The 25,054-nt window shown below is 40.6% G+C and overlaps 1 protein-coding gene across 11 annotated transcripts in view; it reads right to left on the bottom strand.

Moving 5' to 3' along the window:
* Dclk2 (doublecortin like kinase 2) overlaps window positions 1-24,449 on the bottom strand; it is a 152,493-nt gene extending 128,044 nt beyond the window's left edge. For 5 of the 11 annotated variants that reach the window (XM_023560286.2, XM_063224394.1, XM_063224395.1 and 2 more), the window contains exons 1-2: window positions 23,884-24,445; window positions 1,979-2,313 (exon numbers count right to left, since the gene is read on the bottom strand). In XM_023560286.2, coding sequence (XP_023416054.2) covers window positions 1,979-2,313; window positions 23,884-24,304 — 756 coding nt within the window. In that variant the 5' untranslated portion in view covers window positions 24,305-24,445. Of the gene's footprint in view, window positions 1-1,978; window positions 2,314-23,883 lie in introns of all 11 variants that reach the window. The other 6 variants (XR_010039213.1, XR_010039214.1, XR_010039216.1 and 3 more) reach the window with 2 other exon arrangements.
* Window positions 24,450-25,054: the final 605 nt, after the last annotated feature.

Genomic DNA, 25,054 nt, shown 5'->3' with positions numbered 1-25,054 from the left:
TCTCATGTATAGAGGAGTCTTTTTCTGTTTTGTTTTTTGTCTTTTTGAGATAGAATTTTGCTATGGAGTTCAGGCTGGTCTTGAACTCACTTTGTAGTCCAGTCTGGCCTCACACTCACAGTGATCCTCTTGCCTCAGCTTTCCAAGTGCTGGGACTACAGGCACTTGCCAACATGGTTGGCTGGAAACTTAATAAAGTAAGCAATCCTTTTATTTCTGACATGCATCCTGGATGTCACACTGCATTATTCCAAATATGCTGGTGATCTGAGATTCTGGTACTCAGTTAACATTTTTATATTTCCAGTCTGAAGGGTATTTGAAGAGAATTTCTTAGATACTATTAAAATTTCAATACATACTATCTTAATTAAATGTTCAACTTCTGTATTTCACTTAACTATCCTCACTGACTGTTACTTATTTGGAGATTTCCAAATGTGAGGTCTCATTATTATAACTTCATCTTCAATTACTGTTTATGTCATTTCTTCCATATTGGCATATTTAGTTTTTTCTTTCACTTAGATACCTTAAACGTTTATGTCTATACATTCTGTCTTTCCTATGCATGTCAAGAAGCAACTATCTAATTTTCCAGAGGAAGGGGAGGGAAAAAGAATTAAAATGTATTATGTACATGGACCAACTTCCTCAGTGATGAATCACTGAGCACTATAACCATAAAATAAAAATAAAAATCATTTTCCATACCTCTTGTTTGTGGCCTTATTTACTTTTATTTACACATAAAGTGACTCTTATAGTGCTTTGTGTTATATTGAGCTAATAACTTCATTAGACAAAGTGTCTTTAGCATTAACAACATAAACCTATTTTCTGGCATAGTGCTGAGAAGTATAACCCTTCTAGTCGTTAATTTGAACATGCTTCCAGTGTAATCTTCAGAGCCTATCTTTTATTTATATATTTATCTTTGCTTGTAGGTACTGAAGCCAAAGCCTCAGATCCTAGTATGCATAGACCACTCAGCCACACACCAGTTTCTAGAACCTCTGTGTGTGTGTGTGTGTGTGTGTGTGTGTGTGTGTGTGTGTGTGTGTGTGTTTCTGAGACTAAGTCTCACTATGTAGTCCAGGCTGGCCTTGAACTTGTGGCAATCCTCCTGCCTCAGCTTTCTGAGAGCTGGGATTACAGGCATGTACCATTATACCTGGCCAGAATCTGTTTTTTCAGATGTTGTTAATGTTTCCTAAAACACCCTACTCACTTTATTTGGTCTTCGAAATTAGGAACTACTTTGTGTTTTTCTGGAAGACATTGCTTCAGTGTTTCATATTATTCATTCTCAGCAACATAAGAGCCAAATACTTCAAAATAAATTATGCTAGGGGGAAGAAACTAAATGGAATGAAGAAATTTAATACTGGAAACTATTTTTTCCTACAATGCAAATATACACAATTTAACTATGGAAACTGGAGAAAAATACATTTTAGAAGACACTATTTCTTTTAATCTTTTTTTTAAAGCAAAATTCCACATTTATGTAACTGCTATTCATGTGCTCTTGCAGTGTGCCCAAGACTCGCTAGTCCATGAGATCTGCTGGCAAACTGTTACCACAATTTGACTTGCATTTTTCTGGGCAGCTGGTGTTCATTGTTTAGAAATGCTGACTAATTGTCTCCACTGCTCTGTACAAAACACACATGCATATTCCTATGGAAGTACTTTCCTCTGAAATGCATTTTTCCTAAAAGGTAACAAAAGACTTTTCTAAATACAGCATGTTAAATACCTTTAACTCTGAGATACCCCAGCCAATAAAGACTTTACTAATCAACAGTAAAGGCTTAACCTTAACAGCCCACTTAAGATCGGATAACCCTGCAATTGGCACTTTTCTCTTGGAAAGCTACATTTTCCCTTCGACAGCTCAAGGTGTACTGATGGACACGTGGAAACATGTAACACACTCACACTTTTCATGCTAAAGAACCTCTCTCTCTCTTACCTGCTTCCCATCTAAGGTGCACAGCCTCTTGACCACTCCGGAGTCGAGCTTGATGGCTTCGGTGATATCAGTTAGGACCTGTTCAAAGGAATGAGCAGTCTTTTTATTCAGAAGGATCCGCACGGCTTTTCTAGGCTTCACTCCGCTTCGAATCACAGTCACTAACTTGGGTTTGATGAAGTCTTTACTTTCTTTAACTTCGCTCTTCACAGGGGCCGTGGAGGCCAAGGATCGCGTGGTTCCACCCTTGATGTTCACAGACCAGTTCGGGTTGACATTTTTGGTGTAATCCACTTTCCGAAATGGCTCGTTGGAAGCGCACACGTAACTCTCCCCTGAAAAGAACACATCGACTATATCAGCCCAATGATCCCCACCGTGGGTGTACACTGTCTGCAGAGCAGCTGCAAGAGACCACTCAGTGAGCCCCTCAACCTAGATCTGGGGGAGGGCTGTGCGGCCCTTTCCTCCTGTACACACCCTGCTCTTCTTTTAAATAGGATCTGCGTTGTTTTTGAGACTAACACAGATGAAAGGGTGAAAAGCACTAAGCCAGGAAATCCGACTGAGATCTGGGTTTGGACCACATGTGTCCTCTGAGATGACTCCTTTCTCCACACTGTAGATTCTAAGTATCATCAGCCATAAAGCAAGCACAATCCCTGAACCAGCAGACTTCAAAGGACTTCCTAGTTCCCACAGTCTATGAACTATTTTTTAAACATCTCACTCTTCTAGAAATAATTACACCAAAAATATAATCATATATAGAGATTTTTTAAATTCCTTCCTTCTAACTATAGATTGCAGTCCTAATCAAACAGTAGTCACTTCCTCTTCCCATAGCTGACTCAACTATATTGTTATCAGATCTCTTATTCAATCAGCGGAGCACCACAAAGTCTTGGCTGCTAAAAGAAACATACCTCAGGCATTTTTTCCTTTAGGAATAGACATTTATTAACCAATTACTTTAATGTTTACTCATTTTTGAGCTCTGATATTTTCAAAATTATACATTAAGATACCATAATGTTCTCTCAACAAACTAAAAAGTCATGCAACTCTTTTAGTCCTCACTTTCTAGCAAGACAATAAGAGGGTTATATGCCAAGATTTTCTCTAAGATATAACTAGGAAAGAATCCATTATTTTTTCACATATATATTACTAATACTCATTCTTAATATAATGAGTTTTATATGTTATGAATGCTTACCAAAAAAGAATGAAAGGAAATTCCTAAGGAAAGCCTATTAATATAAATATTTAACTACGCTGTTGCAATCCTGACTAATGGAGAATTTAAATTTCCAAAGGCACAAGAATTCAGTGACAAATCAGACATGTAAGGATTAAAATGAAAAATAATGTCTTTTGTTTATAGGAGTAACCAAGGCAATCAAAGGCTTTAACACAGCTTCAACACCACAAATCTGAAATCCAGCCCTAACACCATCATCTAGATTTTGTTTTTGTATCACTGTAGGTTCATTTTCAATAGTATGATCATCTGAGAAAATGGCACATGATTTTGAAAATAGATATTGATTTAATAAAATAGAACTATGCACTACATGTATGCATTCATGGACAAAAATAATTGTTTAATTTTACAAGGAAAACAACTGTCATATCAAAAAGTTCTTCCTATTCTCACATATGATAAAAATTTATTTGTATGTTCTTTTTTAATTTGTTTGTTAAGTTATGATTCAAAATACAAGCTGGAAGAGGAAAGGGAATCTTTAACAAAGAAGGAAAATATTTTAAAGTCAGAAAGAAGTCAGCTGAGGGAAAGAAGGAAAAAATGGTAAAAACAAAACAAGAGCAAATTTAATAATCAGATTCTTTTGATGCCTTCACAGTTCATATATCCACCAGAAGCACTGCTTTGTAAATTTAGCTACATTTTGTTTCCTGACATGGGTTCAGGATATTAGAAAAAAATAGATTAAAAAACAAAAAGCTTCCTCTAGCTTAAATATTACATGGTTTCTTTTAAGTAAGAAGCCCAAAGTTTAAACAAAGAGCAAAACAAAAGATAAGAAACAGGGAACAGATCCTATGACAAAGGGCAAGAGATAATGGGAGAACAGAGAGGGAGGAGAAAGGAAGGAGATGAGAAAGAATTAAGACGGATTGTGTCCCGGAACTAACTCCCGAGGATGGAGATAAGCACTACATACTGCATACACGCACTAATAAAATCTAAAGAAAAGCCTCTGCATTTGCTGCACACAGTGACACATTTTAACTCCTTTCTCCTCTTTCCTTCACAATGTTTCTACACTTATAGACCAGTTTGATAAAAAAAAAATTAGCAATGTGTTCAACCAAAGTGGCAAATACCTAAAAACCAGAGCCTCTGCCCTTCCCTGTACTATATTAAGGCAGACACAAATATCCTCTCCTCTAATACAAGTGGAATATGCATGAAGCATCCACTCTCAGGCAGGTGGCTGACACTGCATGCAACCCACACAGGCAGTCTTGTCACCCAACATTTCAGCACCCAGCTTTAGAACCCAGTCTGCAGGTCAGTCCTGTGTTACATACGCACAGGGCATACAAACCACTCAAATACAGATGTCAAACCCTGACAACGACAGTCATCAAGCCACCTCCATCAGATTCTCTTTCCCTACCCAGATCAAGCAATCTTCTGCCAGCATGTCACATCTGCCTATATGAGGAGACTATGACAAAAGAACCTGGGATGTTAATAAACAATGAGTGAACGTGGATGGGATATGTGAACTTGCTATCAGGTACTAGGCACACACAACACTGATTAGAAGCAATCAGACTCTGATCCGTGCTACTGGATAGACTCCTGCTTGCAATTTACTCCTCCCTGCCAACTTTTTCCCAAACTGGTAAAGAGTATCACTTCCTCCGCAGCTAGAAAACTAGGTGGGCATCGTCCTACATGCTTCTGGCTTCCCTAAGTACTGCATTCAACACCAAGTTCTGTTCACTCTGTCTTCTAAATAGTTCTAAAAATGCTCCTGCTCTCTGCCTCACCACGACCCACATCCTACCTGGATCAAAGAAAGAATCTTCTGTTTTCTGCTCATTTTCCAGTAACATAACAAGCTTTCCAGGTGTGAGTGCATCTTACACTACTCACACAGATTTAGTTCTCCATTCTTGATGTACTGATATATGATGCATTAGTCCCTCTTCTGTTAGTACGACAAAATTTCTAAGGCTAGGTAGTTTATTAAAAATGGAGAATTACTATTTATCCTATAATTCTGAGGTTCAAGGGTATGATGTCAGCTTCTGCTCAGCTCTAGCGTATATATAGATGGCATCACAGTAGTGGCAGTGTAGAGAGAGGTACTACGTGGCAATAGAGGGTACCAGAGGCCTGAAAGGAGCCAGTCTTGCTCCCTTGTAAAAATGCTCCCTCTTAGGACCCTCAGTCCACAGAAAGCCACCTTTGCCTTCGGAGACTTTGCTCAGTCTCCTAAAAGTTCCACTTCCTCTTAATCCTGCCACAGAGAGAACCAAGCTTCTACAACATGTGAACCTCTGGAGTCCATTTATCTAAGCTACATACAAACCAGGGCATACAAGAGAATTCTTTTTAACATTTGCCAATACATGTTAAAACTATATGCACCAAAACAAAAAATAGCTCATTTTAAAGGATCAGACAAATTAAGATGAATGTGTAGGATGCATATTTTTCATACTTAGCATAAGCATATAATAAACAAAACTGCCTGGAACTGATTTGCCATTCACAGCCAGACATCAACATTCTTACAAGCTGGCTGGACACTCGAGGTCAGGCTGATTTGTTCTCTTGTGGGGCATAATCTTCCAGAACACCTGTGTTAAATAAAGTCACTCTGACACTAAGTGACATCCTCCCATCAAAAAGGTCATCTTGTAACCCATAATAGCAAACATGCTCCTTTCCCATGAAATGAGTGAGTGCTACTTCTTTTACCGATCTTAGCTTTTTATTCAATTTAGTCTGTCCATCCACAAGTGAGATTTACAGACACCAATCATAGAACAGTCCAGTTGACTCTGCTTAGACGGTCCCTAAAATTACTGCTTAGACGGTCCCATAATTCTTCACTGCACTGAGAAATCAACCAAGTGTTAGACTATGGGTATCCTCTTGCTGTCTTTGGCTGAAAAAATTTACATGTGTATATTTCTATATGCATAGGTGTACGTGTGTATGTGTGTATATATGTATGCATTTATATACAGATATACATGTGTATATTTCTATATGCATAGGTGTACGTGTGTACATGTGTGTATATATGTATGCATTTATATACAGATATGCATCTATATATGCATACAGGATGAACAAAAGCATAAAATGGCTATATAAGCCAGCAGTTTTCAAGCATAACATGGATTATAAGGTCCTTAATTTTCTTTAAGACTCTTTCTAGTGGCAGGGCTACAGCTTCTTACTACAGACATCTGCTCAAAGTCAACTTTGCATTACTTTCTATGTAGAAGGCTGATAGACAACCTGTAGTTATGTAATACAATCTGGATATTTGTGTAGGAAGCCATTAACTTTCATCCCTGCCCACCTAAGAGGCAAGAGGCCTTGAAAAGCTACAAACTCCCCCAATTTCTTGCACTCTGAAAACCTTCATCCTTACAAATTTATTTCCACCTATGCCAATTTCTCCTACCTCCTCGCCCATCACAGTGTCGGGGGTGCTCTCTTTTCCAAGGAGGATCCTCTGCCAGGACCTGGGTCCTTCCCTCCCCTCCTGCCACACTTTTGGTCTCGTCCTGTAACTAGACAACCCTCCCCACCAGACTGAACTAGTGTTTTCCATCTTACACCAAAAAACCTTCCCTTCTTTCACTCTGGGATTGCACAAGTGTTCCCCACCTTACACAAACCTGCCATCCCTTCTTTCCACTCCTTGTCCCTCTCTACCTAGTGTGCCTCTGGCTTGCATTCACTGTGAGGCATAGAGCAGTCCTTCTCTGTGTCTTCCTCTCGGCCACCCACTATTTACGGCCGCATCTTATGCACCCTGCTCTCCACTGACTGAAATGTGACCAATAATTGCCAAGTGCAAAGCACCAGCTTTCTGTCTAATTGAACTTTGTGTTTTCTGAGGCTGCTGGCTAGCAATTCTCCACCTGAAGATCACTTTTTCTTTAGTTTCTATGATCTCATTTCTGTTGATGTGCTCTGAGTTCTTTGGTAGAGTCTTCTCCCAGCCAGGTGCACTTGGACTCAACCCATACCCCCTACCTCCTGCCCCAGGAATCTCCAGCCTAGATCTTTGAGTGAAATCACTTACACAATGTCTCTACACAGGTAATCTGTGGTAGCTCACATGCTACACTGTTAACTAACTTCCCTCTCATTATTGCCACTGTGACCTCATATTCTTCTTGAATTCTCCAACAAATTGAAGGGAATCACCTCCTATACAGTTGTCTAAGCAAAAACTAAGACTTCTTCTTTCCCCACATTCAACGGAACTGGCAAAACTGTCGATTGTGGTCTCAGCATCTCTGGAAACCAATGCCTTCCATTCTGCCTTCTCTTACTTTCCCCTAAATTAAACTTGCTTTGCTCCCTATACCCAGGTCTCATTCTCTCATCTTTCACGTAGCTGTCACAGAAAAGTGATAAACAGATGTCTATTAAGCTGATGTCTACAAAAGGGTATTAGAATAAAGGCCAAACTCTTCTGCTCATCAACATTTCCAGCTCATCTCACCTTACTTTCCATAGGCTCCTAAGTTAGTGACTCCAAGTCTGTTTTGGGTTGGAACAACAAAGTACCTGAGTTTGGGTGCCTTATAAAGAAGAGGCTTCTTTTAGTTCACAGCTATGGAGGACAGAAACCTTAGGCTTCTAGTGAGGGCCTTCTGGTTATGTTCCAACATGGCTGACAGCATCCCATGGCAGGAACCCATGTGAGACAGTTCATAAGTGAGATGAGAAGAAAAAGACCAGAGTGGGTCAGACTCACTATTTTATAACACTTTTCTCTTGAAGAAAATAATTCATCCTGATATAGCTGCATTCTGAAAACAGTGACCTTGACCCTTAAAGGTCCTACCGTTGGGCTACCTTGGGAACTGAGCCTTGACATGAGTTTTGACAGGGACAAATCACACTCAAACCACAGCACTTTTATACCAGTGTATCTGCAATTTTCTTCCAAACACATGCTTCCTGTTCACATTTCTTCTTATGCACTTAATAATTCCATTGCCCTTCCTTTCCCTTGCCTCTTAAAACCTATCAAAAGGAAGCATTTCTGGGGCAAGTAAGTAAAGCAATGACTTTTTTATTTTAAAGAATAAAACCAAGCAAAATAAAACAGAACAAAGCCAATCAAAACAAACCAATGGAAGTGACACTGGACTTCAAAACAATATGATATCAACAATGGTTACCATAATGTCTCTTCTTGAAGCAATGACTTTCTTACACTGACTGCATCTTAACCACTTAGTCAAAACAGATTGACATTAGCTATTACTAAGTTAGCAACATACATATCTCTCTTAGGAAAATATCCCAGCACAATTCATCCACACAGGCCCCACCACCACAATACACACTCATAGAAGTACCATGTAAGTAACTAACGATAAGAATTAATCTACATGTCCAATAAGAGAGTGTGGTTACATAATGAACTACGTTATATGGAACAATTTGAATTTGATAAACAATTTCTAAAGTTGCTTTACCACACATTCTCCACTGAGTGTCTAAACACAGGTCCAAAAGCAACAGGGTCAACTAATCAAGAGCTGAGATCTCCAAACCTTGTGTGTCAAAATAAATCTTCTGTCCTTATAAGTTAATTGTCCTAGGTTTTTTTTTTTTTTTTTTTTTTTTTTTTGGTCTTTTTCCTTTTTATCAGTACCAGAAATTGAACTCACGACTGCCTGCTTGCAAGGCAGGCACTTACGCCATTGAGCTAAATATCCTAGTTGTTTTGTTACAGTAACAAAAAGTTGACCAATAATGGTGAGCAAAACACATTAAACACATGATTCTATTCCTGTAACATCCGTAACAGAAGAAATAAACTATATTTACTAAGGACGCCTGTCACAGGTGGTAAAAGTACAAATTAAGTATTCAGAGGAAGAATTATGATATTATATTGAAATTTGGACCTATACAAATGAAGAATGATGGATATGAAATAAATACAAGTAAAAACAAAAATGCTTAACTTATTTTTAATTGCTTTAGGAGGTAAGTGAGAAAAGCAAAATTAGTTGCACATACTGTATATCTGTAGCAATGTGTAAAAGTGGAATATATCACAACAGATGTATGGCAGGGAAGAACTGGAACACACTGTTCCAACACCCCAATATTACACAGGCAGTGGCATATTTTGAAGGCTCTTATTAATTCTGTGTAGATCATTCCATGAAATAGACATGAAAGAAAAATTTGTAGAAATGTGTGACTCTGAACTCTAAAAGTTGCATTGTGGGCATTTTCTGGATGGGGGTAGGTAATATAGATTAGGCTGACTTTAAACTTACTATGTAACCCAGACCAGCCTCAGATTTGCAATCCTTGTCTAAGCCCAAGTGCTGTATTGTTTGTATTTTTACAATGATAAATATACTCTTATGCTTAAAAATGTCAGGCTACTCTTGCCTTGGGGAAAGAAAGAGTTATAATAGAAAGGGAAAGAGCTTCTTAGATGCTGACAAGCTTCTATTTCTTGGCATGGCTAGTAATCCCAAAAGTGTTTACAGTGTTTCCTGGACTGTGATTTGTGAATATTCTGTAGGGATATTTAACATAAAATTAAAAAACTGTAAACTACTATACTTAGCTCTTTTTGTACCCCAGGCTAATAGAGTATTAATTTGTCATAACCATTCTTTAGTTGCCTCTTACATTGGTTCTTAATTGAAAATGTCTTTCTAAACTGCCTGATTTTGCTAAGTCAGGGGCCACTGTCTTAGCCCAAGTGAAAAAAACCAGAATCATTGCAAGATAATTCTGAACATGTAGGTAAGGTTTTTTTAAATTTTACAAGTGACTCTGAAAACAGTGTATACAAATGGTTACCCAGAATAGAAGCTAATTCAAAACACTCTCTGCTCCTTCCTGTATTACCAGTACCCTAGCAGTACATGACAAGTACTCAAAAGATGTCCCTGTCCAAGATGACCTTACTGGGGCCATGGTTAGAGTCTGTATTGTTTTTAGATAAAATATTCAACAGAGCTGTTTAACACAGAATGATTCTGCATAGCTCCAGAGCCAGCTCTCAAAACCTGTGGTCTGAGACACTCACACCAGTCCATCAGCACGCAGCAGAGAGTCTGGGGATAACTCAGCGGCTGCACAAGAACAAAAATTGTATTGTGGGTATTTTTTTTGTTTTGTTTGGAAGAAGCTCACTTGGGTTCAATCCTTGCACATGCACACACACAATCTCAAGAAGAGTCAAGTGTCACAGTGCACAGTCTACAATTTCAAATATTACATTTAAGCCTAGTCTACATGATTTAGCAACTTAGCAATACCTTGTTTCTAAACAACAAAAAGAGGACTGGGAATGAGGTTCTGTGAGGAGAGCCTGGCTTCAATCCCCAGTACTACCAAAAAAAGAAAAAAAAATCAAACAAAACTAGCAGGAATGACATGCCTATTATCTACCAATATTTTTCACTTCACATCATTAAAAACATCATGAGTCCAGGATACTTTGGAGACCAATAATTGTAATGTGCCTTTAATCAACGGAGTGTGCATATGTGCACGTATGTACCCATATACATGTGTACATCATGGTAATTCCTCAACATGTAAAAATCTCCAGTGCCTACCTATGTAAGCATGAGGTCATGTGTTCGATTCCAAGTCCAAAAATAAAAGTAAAATAAAAAAAAATCTCAGCTCACTGGTTAGATACTAATCCATTGTCAGATGGATGGTCTTACATTTCTCCCATTCTGCAGCCTGCTTTCTCACTCTATATTTCATTGTTGAGCAGAAGCTTTAACCAGTCCCACTTATCCTTCCAAAAGCCCAATGATACAAAAACATTCCCTTATGTTTTCTTCTGGGAGTGTAACAATTTCAAATATTACATTTAAATTTTCACTCCAGTTGTTTATGATATAAAAAAATAAAGTTTCATTCTTCTGCATGTGGCTATCTAGTTTTTCCAAAGCCATGTACAGAAGGACCCACCAGTTCCTCTTCCTGTATGCCAGGTACTCCTGTTGAGGATGAGTTGGACACATATGTGTGGATTATTTCTGGACTGCCTATTCTGTTCCATTGTCCGTATGTCTGCTTTCTTGCTAACATCACATTGTTAAGTAGTGTGTGTATTATACTTTGAAAGTAGGAGTGATGGTGGCTCTAACATTGATACTCCTTATCTAAACTGATTAGGTCCTTTGGAGTCTGTTGTGGTTCAACATAAATATTAGGATGGGTACATTAGCTTTCCTACTGCTGGGGCAAAATGCCTGACATACACAACTGAAGAGGATGAAACTGAGTATTCATTCACGGTTTCTGAGGTATCAGTCCACGGCTGACTGGTTACATTGCTGTGTATGTGAGAACCAGTAGAATGTTGAAGAGTAAAGCTGCTGACTTCATTGCAACTGGGAAGCAGAGGCCAAGGGAAGAGCACCTGGGAGAGATACAATCCGGAGGCCCCAGTGACCCACCTCTAACTGGTGCCTAACAGCATACTCAGCTACAAATATCAGTAGATTAAGCCACTGAGGAGTAAAGCTTCCTCATAATAATCACCTTTCCAGGAGTCTCTCAATCCAATCAAACTGATTAACTTAACCATCACAAGTTTTTTTTAAATATCACTGGGGTTTTTATAATTGTACTGGGTCTATAAATCACTTTGGGCAATATGAAATTTTTAATTGCACTAAGTCTTCTGATTCATGAACATGAGCTGTTGTCTTCTCTAATTTCTTTCATCCATGTTTCGTAGCTTCTCTAGTATGTCTTGCATCTCAGATAAATTTATTCCTAAGTATTTTATTCTTTTTGATGCCTCATAGGGTTGCTTTCTTAAAATTTTTTGATAGTCTGTTGTTTACAGAAATCCAACCAATTATTTTGTATGTTGATTTTGTATTCCCAGCTTTATTGAATTCTTCTGCATAAAATATGTCATCAGCAAGCACAATTTTACTTCTTTTTTTCTGATTTTTATGCTTTTTATTTCCTTTTCCTAACTCCTCTTGCCAGAACTTATAGTGAATATTTAAGAGGCAAGGGTGCTCATCTGCATCTTGTTCCTAAACTTAGGAAGAAGGCTTTCAGTTTTCAAGCACTGAATTTGGTGTTAGCTGGGGGCTTTTCAATTATAGTCTTTATTATTTTGATGTAAATTCTCCTACATCTAGTTTGAGTTTTTATCATGAAAAGGTTCTGAAACTTTCCAACTGCATTTTCTGTATTCTATAACTAACTGAGCAGATTGTGTAATTTTTATCCTTCATTCCAAAAAAATCCAATTAAAAATGAGCAAAGGAGTTGTTTTGGAGGAGATCTTATGGGTACATTTTTGTTGTTAGAGGTTTTTTGTTTTTATTCCTGGGGATCAAACCTAGGGCTTCCCATGTGCTAAACATACTCTCCCACTGAGCTACCCTCCCAGGTGAGCAAAGGCTCTGAATATTATATAGAATACATATAAATAACCAACAGGCCTAAGAAAAGAGGCTAACCCCTTACTGATAGAAATGCAAAGTAAAATACACAATGAAGTATCACTTCACTCCTATTAGGATAATGATTATAAAAATCATTTTTTAAAAACCCTAAAAGATAACAAGTATTATACAAAATGCATAGAGACTGTAACCCTACTGCACTGTTGGTAGGAATGTGAAATGGTGCTGATGCAATAGAAAACAATGTGAGGTTTTCTCAAAAATTAAAAGCATTACTAGGCTACAGGGATAGCTCAGAGGTAGAGTGCTTACCTAGCACGTTCAAGACCTAGGTTCAATTCTTACCACTAACAATATTAACAGAAACACTGTATGAGCCAGCAATTAAAAGTTGCTGTTAGAAATGATAAATAGCTACATAATATCTTATATAGGACCAGTCAACGTCAGCAGTTTTAGCCTACTTTTCTCTAAGTTACTGCAAAGCACAGTCCACCTCTGTAAAATACTTACATTAACCATTTAACACTCCCTAAGTGCTGGGAATTACAAACTATCCTGTTATTTGTAGCAGAAATTTAGTAACACAAAATCTGGACTCTGAGGCTATTATAAACTGAACTTTTCAAAGAGAAGCAAGAAAGAACTTTGTGATAAAGAAGAAACTGCACAGGTTAAAGTACAAATTCTTCATGCTTAAAAAAAAAGTCTTTCCATTGGTTCTATCATGATGTATCATACTGGATTTTATTATATGTGGTAGTATAAACAAATTTTTTATGGACAATGAGATAATATAGTAACCGTTATTTGTTTTCTGTTATATGGTTCTGAATACCCTGTAATACTTTTATTCTCTTTAGTGGTTTTATATTATTTTGTTACACTTGATACTATGTATATGAAGGTATGCTCAACTATTTCAAGAAAAGAGACATTATGGTAGCTTCTATTATATCGGGTTGTCTTGTGGTGAAATACTGTGTTGCTTAAATTCTGTTCTGATCTGATCTGTCCGTTTTTATCTTAATCTCTTTAAAATAAAAAATTATAAAAAAAGAGAAAAGTCACAGACACACACACACATGCACACCAAAACAATACAGAAAGGGAAAGACTAAGCAGAAAGAAAACACAGGCAAACACTTAGGTTAATATTAGTAAAATCTTAGGAACCTAATGTTTCCCTAAATTCCAAGATGGAATAAAATTCTTCCAAGAGATTGTAAGCAAAAAACATATAGTCAGATATGTTTGCATCTCTGAGATGGTTCAAAGCCCTTCATCAAATACACATGAAGCTAGGAAGAAGAATATAAACCAATGTGCACATTTGCATCTGAAGCAACACCCCAGGTGTGCTCCCATGTCCAGCAGTTAAAAATACAGGGTGGGGAAAATAAGACCAATTTATTAGTCTGCTGTGGAAAACAACTTAATTAGGCTTCCTAAACCGAACGGTTCCACGGTCAGAATTCACAGTTATAGGAATCTAAAGTGGCACACAGGGCATGACTCTGACCCGGATGTGTTTCCCACTCTATATTTCTCTTCACTCTCTTCACTGTTGCCTTCAATTGCTGAAGACACAAATGATATCTCTGACCCCCTAGACCCTTCTCATTCAACACACCTAAAGCCCAGTGCCTCAAAATCATCTCCGAAAGTCATACCTGGCTACGCAGCCTAGTGTCTTCCAGCAAGAAAGAGATACAAAGGCTCCTCCCAGCATGTGAATATCTATGGATGGAAGAGGCATGTTCACAGGTCCAGGTTTCAGCATAGAACTCCAGGAGCAGTTTAAGTTAAAAACCAATGAAATTAGCTAAAAGTTGAAAAAAAATCTCTACCCACTAAAAAGAGTTGGTAAAGAGACTGGATCCATGATGGGGTCAAATATATTCCACACTTGGGATTCACTATGGAAATTTTACTTCTGTGTTTCTTTTGATAAAATTTTAAAGTGTTTTAACTGCCCTGTTCTAGAACATCTATTGGAATGACTGCTTCTAAATGAAGTGTGCCCCCATCACTCGGGGTCCAAAGCCCCAATTCTTGGGCATGAAGTGATATAACTTTGCCAGAAGACAATCAGAAAAGAGAGAAGAAAACCTAATTTATGTAAAAGACATGCTCACAGAAAGTTAAGTGCACAGGGTATGATTTTACTCTCCAGAAACAAAGGTTCATTAGTGCAAGACTGATTTCATTACATGGCATTCTGGAACACAGCACACCAAACCAGCATTCAGATCCATGATCACACTGGAAATACCCATTTAATTTAAGCAAACAGTATCTGAAGCCTTTCAGTACCATTTTACATCTGTATTAGTGGTGCACTTTTGTCAGTGTTTACATTGTCCATTTGTTTGCATTATGTGGTATATAAGATCTTTGCATAAGCACAGCTTTGATGTAGTATTTATAACATTTAAGTGACAATGCAATTAAAGTAATGATGGTAACACTGGGCTTCTGCAAGTGGGTGGTAGATTTTTATACTGTTGACTTTTGGGTCTTGTGCATTTTACTTTGTTTTTGGGGTTTTTTTTGTTTTGTTTTGCTTTACTGGAGATTGAACCCAAAGTCTTCCCACTGAACTACATCCCCAACTCTTTTTTAAATTTCCTTTTTTATTTTGAGCCAGGGACTCATTGTATCACTAAATTCACCAGGCTGAGCTTGAACTTGAAATCCCCTTGCTTCAGCCTTTGAGAGTGTTGGGATTATAAGTGTGTACCCCTGTACTTGGCTTGTTTTTCATTTTTAAGGGGACCAAACATTGGTCATGTTTGAGAAGCTGCAATCTCAACTGGATGGATGGAATAACTTCTAACATTGTACAGTAAGATAAGAGGGTGACAATAATCAATAGAATATTTCACCATTGCTAGTAGAGACAATTTTGAATATTCCCAGCACAAAAATGGTAACTGTCTAGAGTGAAAGATGCCAATTACCTTGATCTGATGATTACACACTGTATTCAATGTATTGAAATGTCACTCTGTACCCCCAAAATATGTATGATTACTATATGTTAATATACGGTACTGCAAATATTATAAAGATGCTGAGATCTTCAAATTGAAATGTGAATAACATTTGTAAATAAACTGGATCATATTTAGGATACAGGGTTAGTGCTGGAATTGTTTCATTACCTGAACATATAAAATTTTCCTCAACAGTTCCTCAGCATCTGAAGACCTCAGTTTAACACTTTGTCCTTCATCCTTAAATCTTCCTATGAATCTAAGATGAAGACTTTGTGTCCGGCTTTAAGCAAACATAGTAATGATAATGGCTCTGAAAGATTCAGTAAAAGTGATGAAGGATGCACAAACCAGATGGTTGTTCAAAAACAGAAGTGATATTTAGAGGAGAGGAGGGGAAATAGAGAAAAACATGATCACTGTCTCTAAACATCTGAGCAGCCTCAATATATATAGAAGGATGAGGGACTGGGGTGCAGCATGGTGGACAGCACATGGTCAGCAGGTGTGAGGCTCTGAGTTCCATCCTGAGCCCAAAAATGAAAACTAACAGTAACAGCACGGCAGTCAAATGAGCTTTATGGAGCTACAAATGGTTTTTCTAGAATTAGAGGAAAGAAGCATACAAGGATGAAAACATTGTTATAAGATGCTGAAGACCACTAACATCTTATCAAGGAGCTTCTGGGGCTAACACTGCTATGTGTTTAAACACACTGCAAGATGACTGTGGAATCTACCAGCTACTAGCTTCAAGCACTAACAAGAGATAGCTACACAGTGCTATTTTCAAAGTTCTTTCTCCAAACAGCCTTAGTGAACACAAGCATAATCAATAGTCAATTGTGAAACAGTACAGAAAAGATTAAAATGAGCAAGGGTGTGAGAGAAAAGACTATCAATCACTTTCTGTGAGAAACAATCATTGCTATTTAAAAATTAACAAAGTATCTGAAGTTTGCAAAACATTACCCAAGAAAGAGAGCAATAAACATTTGTAAATGTCTTCTGGGATACTTGATTACAAGTGATTGTAACTTAACATGAACAAATGTAACATAAATTGTAACTATAGGTTACTTTAGTCACTTTGAGATGTTACAACATAACCAAATGCATATAAATTAAAGTCACCAAACCAGTGTTTCCTTATTTTCTCAGTTTAGAAGGCAATAGCTTCTGACAAATTAGTGTAACAAACATTCTGCTTTAGGTTTTAGAAATCATGAGTAACAAGACAAATACCTTGGATTAGGATTTAAAAATATATGTTTTAAGGAATGAAAATAGTCTAACCTTAAAATATTTTTGTATTCTGAGTAAGTTATCAGGATATGTTAAAACTAAATTTAAAAACTGATTTTAAAAGTATTCTTAAAATAAGAATGCTAAAGATGAACAAAACTAAACCTTACTGTGGCAAAGAACTCAAAATAGATACTAAAAATATTAGAAGTCCTACATAATTCTGGAACTTACACACACACACACACACAACACAAAATAAAGACACAGGAATTTAGTCATGATAGCTACCTAAGAAGGTGATTCACATCAGGCATCTCAGACCTAGTGAACTTAATAAACCCTTCAAATATAAATGTACTGTACCTTTTTCATGAAAAACTTTAAAGCCAGAAAATAAAAAGGAAAAGAATATTTACTTTTTGCATGACTTTATTCTGTATCTGCAAATCTGGTCAAGAGTCCAGCTGGCTGTCTCAACCAGTAATGTTGTTTAAAAAAAGAAAACCTACATCTACGTGTTCCTACTCATTAAAATATGTGGTACAAAAGTAATCTTAATTCAACAAACATGTCACAAGTATTCACTGCAAGGGATAAAGGGACAAAGAAGACAACTATGGTCTTGGTCCCCAGTGGTTTTCATGACAAGAATCTACGGCAGTGACAGCGAACCTTTCAGAGCTTTCAATTATAATGGAACAGCCAGCTGTGACACACATGCCATGGCTTTGCCACAAATGGCCTACAGAAAAGACCTCTAACAGGTTTCTTCCTTACTGTTCAAAACTTTATCTAAGTCAGGGTAACTACACCCTATCACAACACCTGGCCAACAGCTAAGGGGGACAAGGAGTTTATCAGTCAAGGGTACAGTATGTCTCTTGCCCAACCCCAGAAGCATTTCCTAAGATCACTGATCTTGAAGGTGAAAGAGGCCTATATTAGTCTATTTGGATTGCTACACAAAACACCATAAGCCAGGCAGCTTCTAAAGAGCAGAAATGTATTCCTGCAGCTCTGAAGGCTAAGAAGTCCAAAATAAGGCGCCAGTAGACTCAGTGTCTGGTGAGGGCTTGCTTCCTCACTCATAAATGGCATCGCTTTCTGTGTCCTTAATGGCAGAAGAGGCAAACAAGCTGCCATAGCCTCCTTCATGCAGGCGCTCATCCTACTCCTAAGAACCTTGCCCTCACGGCATCATCATCTCCCGCAGAGTCCACTTGCACAATGGCCTGCATTTTCTCACCGAGGCAGAATATAGCAGCTAAGAATATAGATTTCAAAAGCAAATAGCGGGAGGATGGATCAGCATGATCAAGGTTGACAATGACAGGTCAAGAGAATCTAGTTTCTTTTATTTCATACCACAGGACTATAAAATATCCATTTCTATAGTTTATAACTTTTTATTGGGTGGCACTGGTGTATTAAACCAAGGGCCTTTATATGGAGCTACATTCCCAGATCTTTAATTTTTTATTTTAAAACAGGATCTCACTAAGTTATCTGGCTACGCTGAACTTGCAATCCTTCTGCCTCGGCCCCTCAAGTGCTGGGACTTTAGGTGCACACTTCCACACCTGATATAACCTCATGAAATATTCACCCAGTCTTAAAACTTCCAGAATATCGCTGTATCAAACTCAGCCTCATAACTGCTCACCAAATACTTCCTTGCATTCCCCCAAACTTTTAGATTTACTGCTCAAATCCCTCCTCCTTTTATTTCTAGTAGAGTTGATTATGCAGCTGTGTGACAGCACATCTGATTTTCCTTTTTTTTTTGAGACAAGAAGATAATCAGATCTATAGAGGGTACTATGGAAGAGTCATAACCCCTACAGTAATAAGTTAGCATAGATTTCCCCCAACTATGAATCTTTTAGTTAAAATATTTTCAAAATATGTATTCCAATTTTCAAAATATGTATCCTTACAAATATCCAGCAACAATCTCACTCAAGTTTAATTTGTACCACATTGCCCCGACAATCAGATGTAAGGATACAAACATTTTGAGTCAAAATCAATGGATTTACTGTGTGTCTAAGATCCTTGCCTTTAGATTGCTCTCAGCTCAGTACAGTTCATCTAGATCTAAAATACCATCAACCGGGCTGCAAAAGTTGTATAGAAATAAAGATGCTGTAAGCAGGAGAAAGATTATAAATTAGATCTCAGGCTTTGGGTACAACATCCATTCCTCTGAGAAGTCTTCTATCACCACAGCCAATTGGGCACTCTGGCCCCATCTGATTTACACCCTGTTTACAGCACTTTCACTAAAACAATCTTGTGTATGTTCTCTCTTTCCATGCCCCCCGGCATCTGGGCCCAATGAGGGAAGAGACTGTCACCAAACGTAGAATGACACCTTGCACAGTCTGCCCTCTGCTAACAACTGTTTGAGGCTAACTGCCTAGAAACCTCTTGGAAAAACTATGTAGAGATGTGATATTTGAAATGGCTTTGAAGACTGTAGTAGTCCAGCACGTAAATAAGACCTTATAGAATGTTTTCATGTTAAATTGCCATATATAAGATATTGTATTTATATGGAAATATCTCATGGGGTTTAAATTTCTTCTCCATAACAAGTTCCAAAAGCTCAGTTTCTTTTTTTTTAAGAATCTACTTTTGAGGGAGGTGTATTAGACAGGGCTCACTAGAGTAACAGGTCAGAATCAGGTGTGGAGGAATGCAAATCCCAATGATCCAGTTAAAGGGGCAGACCCGGAGCTCACTACAGAGTCCAACTGGAAGCTGAAGGTCTCCATTAGAAAGCTGAAGAGTGAGCTGGGAGGCTGAGGACTCTTCACTGGAAGAAAGACATTCCAAGCCAGACAGGAGCTCCTCTGAAGAAACCAAATGACATGTCCTTCTCTCCCTTTTTATCCTATTCAGGCTGCAAGCCTATTGGCTGCTGTCACTCACACCCGGGGTGGGTCTTCTGTTTTCAGTAAATCCCTTCAGCCCCACCTAGAACTATGACAACCCAGTCAGTTGGTACTGGAGTTAACAAAACAGTTAAACTACCAAAGGGAATAACCAGCTATGATCTAGTTTTGATGGGGGTTCATTTTTATTTCAAAACTCCCTCTGGGCCAGGAATACAGCTCTGGGGCACAGGGCTTGCCTGGCAAGCACAAGGTCATGAGTTTGATCCCCAGTTAAAAACAAAACAAAACAAAAACCTTTCTCAGTTTGGTTGAACAACTTCAAAGAGGTTGACCTAACTAAACATGTGCAAGTCAATGAGATTTGATGGGAGCACCTTGGGTGGTGCTTGATTTCTTTCAAATCTGACCTTTCTTAAAAGTTCAAGTTAGTGAAGAAATCAAAGTATCGCCTATCAAAATCACTGAAATTATCTCACATGCCACAAATACAGCTTACTGAGCAAAGGACAGAAATAACACTGTACTTTGGAATGAGAGAGGCAGACCCTTGGCTCTTGGAAAACACTTCATCAGAACCCCCTGCCCCACTACCTGTTCAATTTGGGACAGCTGAAGCCTTGCTTGTGTCCCAGAAGTCAGGTTCTGCCCAGAGAAAGGAAGCCCAGCTCCTCACACTCTGTAATTAACCACTTGGGTAAGGGAAGGGTGCACAGGATTAGAACAGAAAGGATGCCACAGACAGAATCTGCCAACCTCCCATTCTGTAGAAAGGCACATGGAGGCCAGGGACCACGCACTTTTTTTCTGAAACCTTCAGTCTTTAGCACCCAGCAATCCTGATTTGGTCAGACATTATTTCTACTACCATTGGTTATTCGATATCTTCAGGACACCATAATTTTATGGACAGCCAAAATGCTCAGCAGGAAAGACTCATGGAATACAACCAAGTCAAAGTGTTTGGACACAACCCTGCACAAAGGAGCCTAAGAATGCATCCTTAGAACATCCCCAGCTGGCTAGAGATATTCCAAACCTGGCAAACCCATGATGCCAGAGAGTTCAACCTGCTCTTCCCAATACTGACTGCTGAAAATCACAACCCTCTTAGGACAAGAAGAGGTCCCCATCCAGTCATAAAGAACAAATAGGATTACCAGAACACAGGGCATCAATTCAAGGAAATTAATCCAGCAAGGTGGGTAAATCAATACCCTGAAGGGGCCTGTTGGTTTAGTGCAGTGCTAGCAGAGCTAGTGTTGGCTGACACTTAAACAGTTTCTGGTCTCCAGAGATTCTCAAGGTCAAGGGTAGCAGACGAAAATCTGGGCCATGCAAATTTCTTTTGTCACCCAAATTCAATGGGACTGTGACTCTGAATGAGTGCTTGGAGACTCCTGTCTTGGGTCATTGCTTTCTATTTCTAGCTGAGAACATTTAGGAAAAACGGTATCTCCTAACGTAAGAGGCAGAAGACAGGAGGTCTGAATGTAGTGATATAAGATACCAGGAGGGTCTTCATTAAAAGCAACTAAAGAGAAAAAATAATTAAAATGAAATAAAGCAATCAAATTTGACCTATTTTAATTGATGTGAGTAACTTCTGGTTGCCAGCTTTTCTACATGATAAATCTGAACATCTGAACACAATTTTAGCTAAAAATTAAAACTTTGCATCGAGAATGATTGGTATTAAGCATTGATAGTTTTTTCTGGAAAAATGCATGGCTGTAAGATATTCAACCCATTTTGCAAAGTTCAAGAATTAGACAAAGATCCATTGTCAGAGAATTCTATCATGACAGAAGAAAAAGAACTGCCCAAAGTTTTTTCTTTTGTAGTAATTTCATTATGTTAAAACTGCTTGAATCAAATGGTCAACACCATAGAAACATTTGTTGTGCAAATATCTGCTATAATTGTCATTTCTAATCATGATGTGGTGTAACTTGGACTCTACACATAGTGTATGAATGCGGTGAAGGAAATCTTTCAAACATCAATTTGTAGTTGAAACTATAGCTTAATAATAAAATCCAAGCAAGGCATGGTGGCACACACTTATAATCCCAGCTCTAGAGAGGATGAGGTGGGATTAGCCCCTATGAGTTTGAGGCCAGTCTGCGCTACATAGCAAGACCCTGTTTCACCACCACCCCACAAAAAATTAGACCCACATGGCCATGCATTCCCTGAGTAATGACAGACTTACATGTCATATGTAGCTTAATACACATGATAGTCACCTTAGTTGTCCCTCCCACAATGATCTTTATCTCTCAAGCACCCTAACTTCATGTAGCAAATACACTTACTTTGAACAAGGCTATTAAAATCGTTGACCCTCCAAAGACCCACCAGGTAGTCTCAGAAGGGCCTGTGAAAGTGGGTAAGTACAGTAATGCAGGTATTTCCTGGATCCTTCCACAAAGTCCACTGCTCTGGCCTGGAGTCAGAAAACTGGTTACTCAGTTTGGAAGCATCAAACATCACTTTTATGTACACAGTATAATATGATTAAGCAAAGCCCTGGGGCCTTTCTACCCCCACTCCACTTACACTCCTTTAGCTAATTTAACTCCTTCCGAAACCCTTAAAACCCAAACACATTGCCAGCAACATGTATGAAGGCGCGCACGTGCATACACACACACACACACACACACACACACACACACACACACAGAAGGAACAATTTTAGCTGAGTTGTCATCGGGCCAGAGCAAACTTTTTGATAGCGGGAACTCAAGAGAGCGCTCAATCACTTTCAGAATTCTATTTTCTTGTTTGTTTGGCATCGAAAGTTGAACTCAGGACCTTGCACCTGCTAAGCAGGCGCTTCTGCCACTGAGCTACAGCTACGACTCACCTCGTCATTTTATCACCTTCCTGTATCAGAGGGCAACCCTAAATGAAAGAGCATATGATACAGGCGCTGTACAACAACACACATTAGGTCTCCTCATCTGTAAATGGACATAGATCAGAACACAAGAGCATGCTGAAATCACGTAAGAAAAATGCCTGCTCAATTTTAAGTCTCTTCCTCTCCAAGCCAATATTGCTAAGACTACAAAAATGTAACATCGGGATTGAGAAATACGCGAGCGCTAACTACTTGTAAATATGCAGTCAGCACATACTGGGGTTCCGCCTGATCCTTCGGGACATTTTTGTAAACTGGAAACAGGTTCTTAACTACTAATCATTTTCCTCCCTGAAAGGAAAAAAGAGTAAATGTTGCAAGAATTCAAGAATGACCCAACATACAACCAAGTAGGCCACTGAAGTGATGCACAGCTGTGGTGCTGATTACTATATTTTAACAAGCCGCAACTGCCGACTCCGATAGCTTCTATCATTCTAAGGCTCCGCCCTCACAGGAGGCTGGAGTTACTGACCCTGATTCTCCTCATTTCCAAAAGAGAAAACGTGGAAATTCCTTCGGCACAGTGGTTCGCAATCTTGGCTACTCATTGAAATCACTTGGAGAGTTTTCAAAAATTTCAGATGCCCAAGTCACCCCCCCCAAGCCAAGTCTCGATGTAGTGTTTAAGAGTGGGAGGCCAGGGAATCCCCTTTTTTGAAAGCGATATTCAAGAGGAAACCAAGGTTGAAACCCGCTTTCTAGGATCCTTGTTCTTGACCTCAAGTGACTTCCGCCGCAGGCCAAACCAGGAAAGCCAACCAGAGCGTGGCGGAGCCTCAACTTCTGAGCAACGCAGGTACCACAAGGTGCCCAGCACTGGAGCCAACAGGAGCCTGTGCAGGGGACCTCGTTAACCAGGGGATCCCCTAGCTCCTTACCAACAATTTGCCTGTCAGCAAAAATAAATTAGCCACTCTTAAGGTTTCACAAATGCCTAAATTTGCCTCTGACCATGGGACTTTCCCCTCTTCTTTTAAGAGTATCTTGGGAAGGAAAGAGAATGTGTGGGCCGGTGACCCTCCACACCCATCCCACTCCGGGGAAGCGCGCAGTCCCCGCAGCGCCCCGCAAGCCCCCGGCGGGCTCCCCACGCGTGCGCTGGGCAGCAGGGAGCGCGCCGGCCGCGGCCACTGCACCTGCCGCGCGGGCCGCCCCGCCTACCTTCCAGCAGCTCATCCAGGCTGGTGACCTTCCGGCTGCCGTCGATGGTGTAGATGGTGCGGACGCCCTGGGGCAGGTTCACGTTGTCCGACAGCGAGCGCGTGAGCTCCATGAGGAGCGCATCGAAGGACCGGAAGCGGTCGCTGGAGATGGCAAAGACCAGGCCTTTGAAGTAGCGGTCCCCATTGCGGTAGAAGCGCGCCTTCTTGGCCTTCTTCTCTGAGCTCAGGGCCTGCAGGGTCCGCGTGCGGTAGAAACTGCAGTGGGCGCTGTGCGCCGGGCTGGGGATGAGCCCGTTGCCCTTGGGGCCCGAGCCGCTGCTGCCCCCGGAGGAGCTGGGCGCCCCCCTCCGCGACCCCGGCCGCGGCCTTTTGTCCCGCTCCTCGAAGTGCTCCAGCTCGATGCTCCTGGCGCTGGCCATCGCGGCCGCTCGGAACGCAGCCCTCCGCGCGCGCGGGCGGCGCGGGCCTCACAGCGCTGGAGCGCCCGGGCCTGGCACCGCGCCCTCCGCTCGCAGGTGGAGCCACCCCGCGGCCCGCGGACGCGCCCGCCTAGCAGCGGCCGCAGCCTCCAGCCGCCCGCCTCATTGTCCGGCGTCCTCGCCGCCGGCCGCCGGCCCGAGCCCCACGCCCCCCGAAGCGCCGCCTCCACCTGGCCACGCCTCGCCGCTGGCGCGCGGGAGCCCGCCCGGAACCGCCGCGCTGGGCTGCCCGAGGCTCGCCCGGGGCCCCCGGAGCGCCGCGGAGACCGAGGGAGCCCGGCCCGCGGCCCGCATCCGCGCCCGCCCCCGCCCGCCCGCGGCTGTCGGGGCCGGAGGGGCTTCCTGCGCCGCGGGAGCCGAAACCTGCGCGGGCGGGAGAGCGGGAGGGCAGGCCGGCCGGGGCGCGGGCTGAGCGGGGCGCGCGGGGCGCTGCGGGGCGAGGAGGGTTCCTCCCGGCTGAGGCCGCAGCCACCCGGAGCCCGGCGCGGAAGGGCGCAGCCGCGGCGCGCGCTCCGCCTGAGGGACGTGCACGCGCAGGCAGGCAAAAGAGAAATTACAAAGGAGAGTCAAGGGCAGGGAGCACATCCCCCCAACCGCCCCCCAGCCGAGGCACAGAGGCCAAAATCCGGACATGGCACAGGCTTTATCGTTATCTTTCAAAACAAATTTGTCCCTTTGTTTAAAAATTCT

Source organism: Cavia porcellus, unplaced genomic scaffold (assembly GCF_034190915.1).
Source record: "Cavia porcellus strain 051 isolate PalLab524CR breed Dunkin Hartley unplaced genomic scaffold, mCavPor4.1 scaffold_14, whole genome shotgun sequence".
Taxonomy (NCBI): Eukaryota; Metazoa; Chordata; class Mammalia; order Rodentia; family Caviidae; genus Cavia; species Cavia porcellus.
Note: the sequence above shows the minus strand (reverse complement) of the source record. Positions and strands in the feature narration are given on the sequence as shown.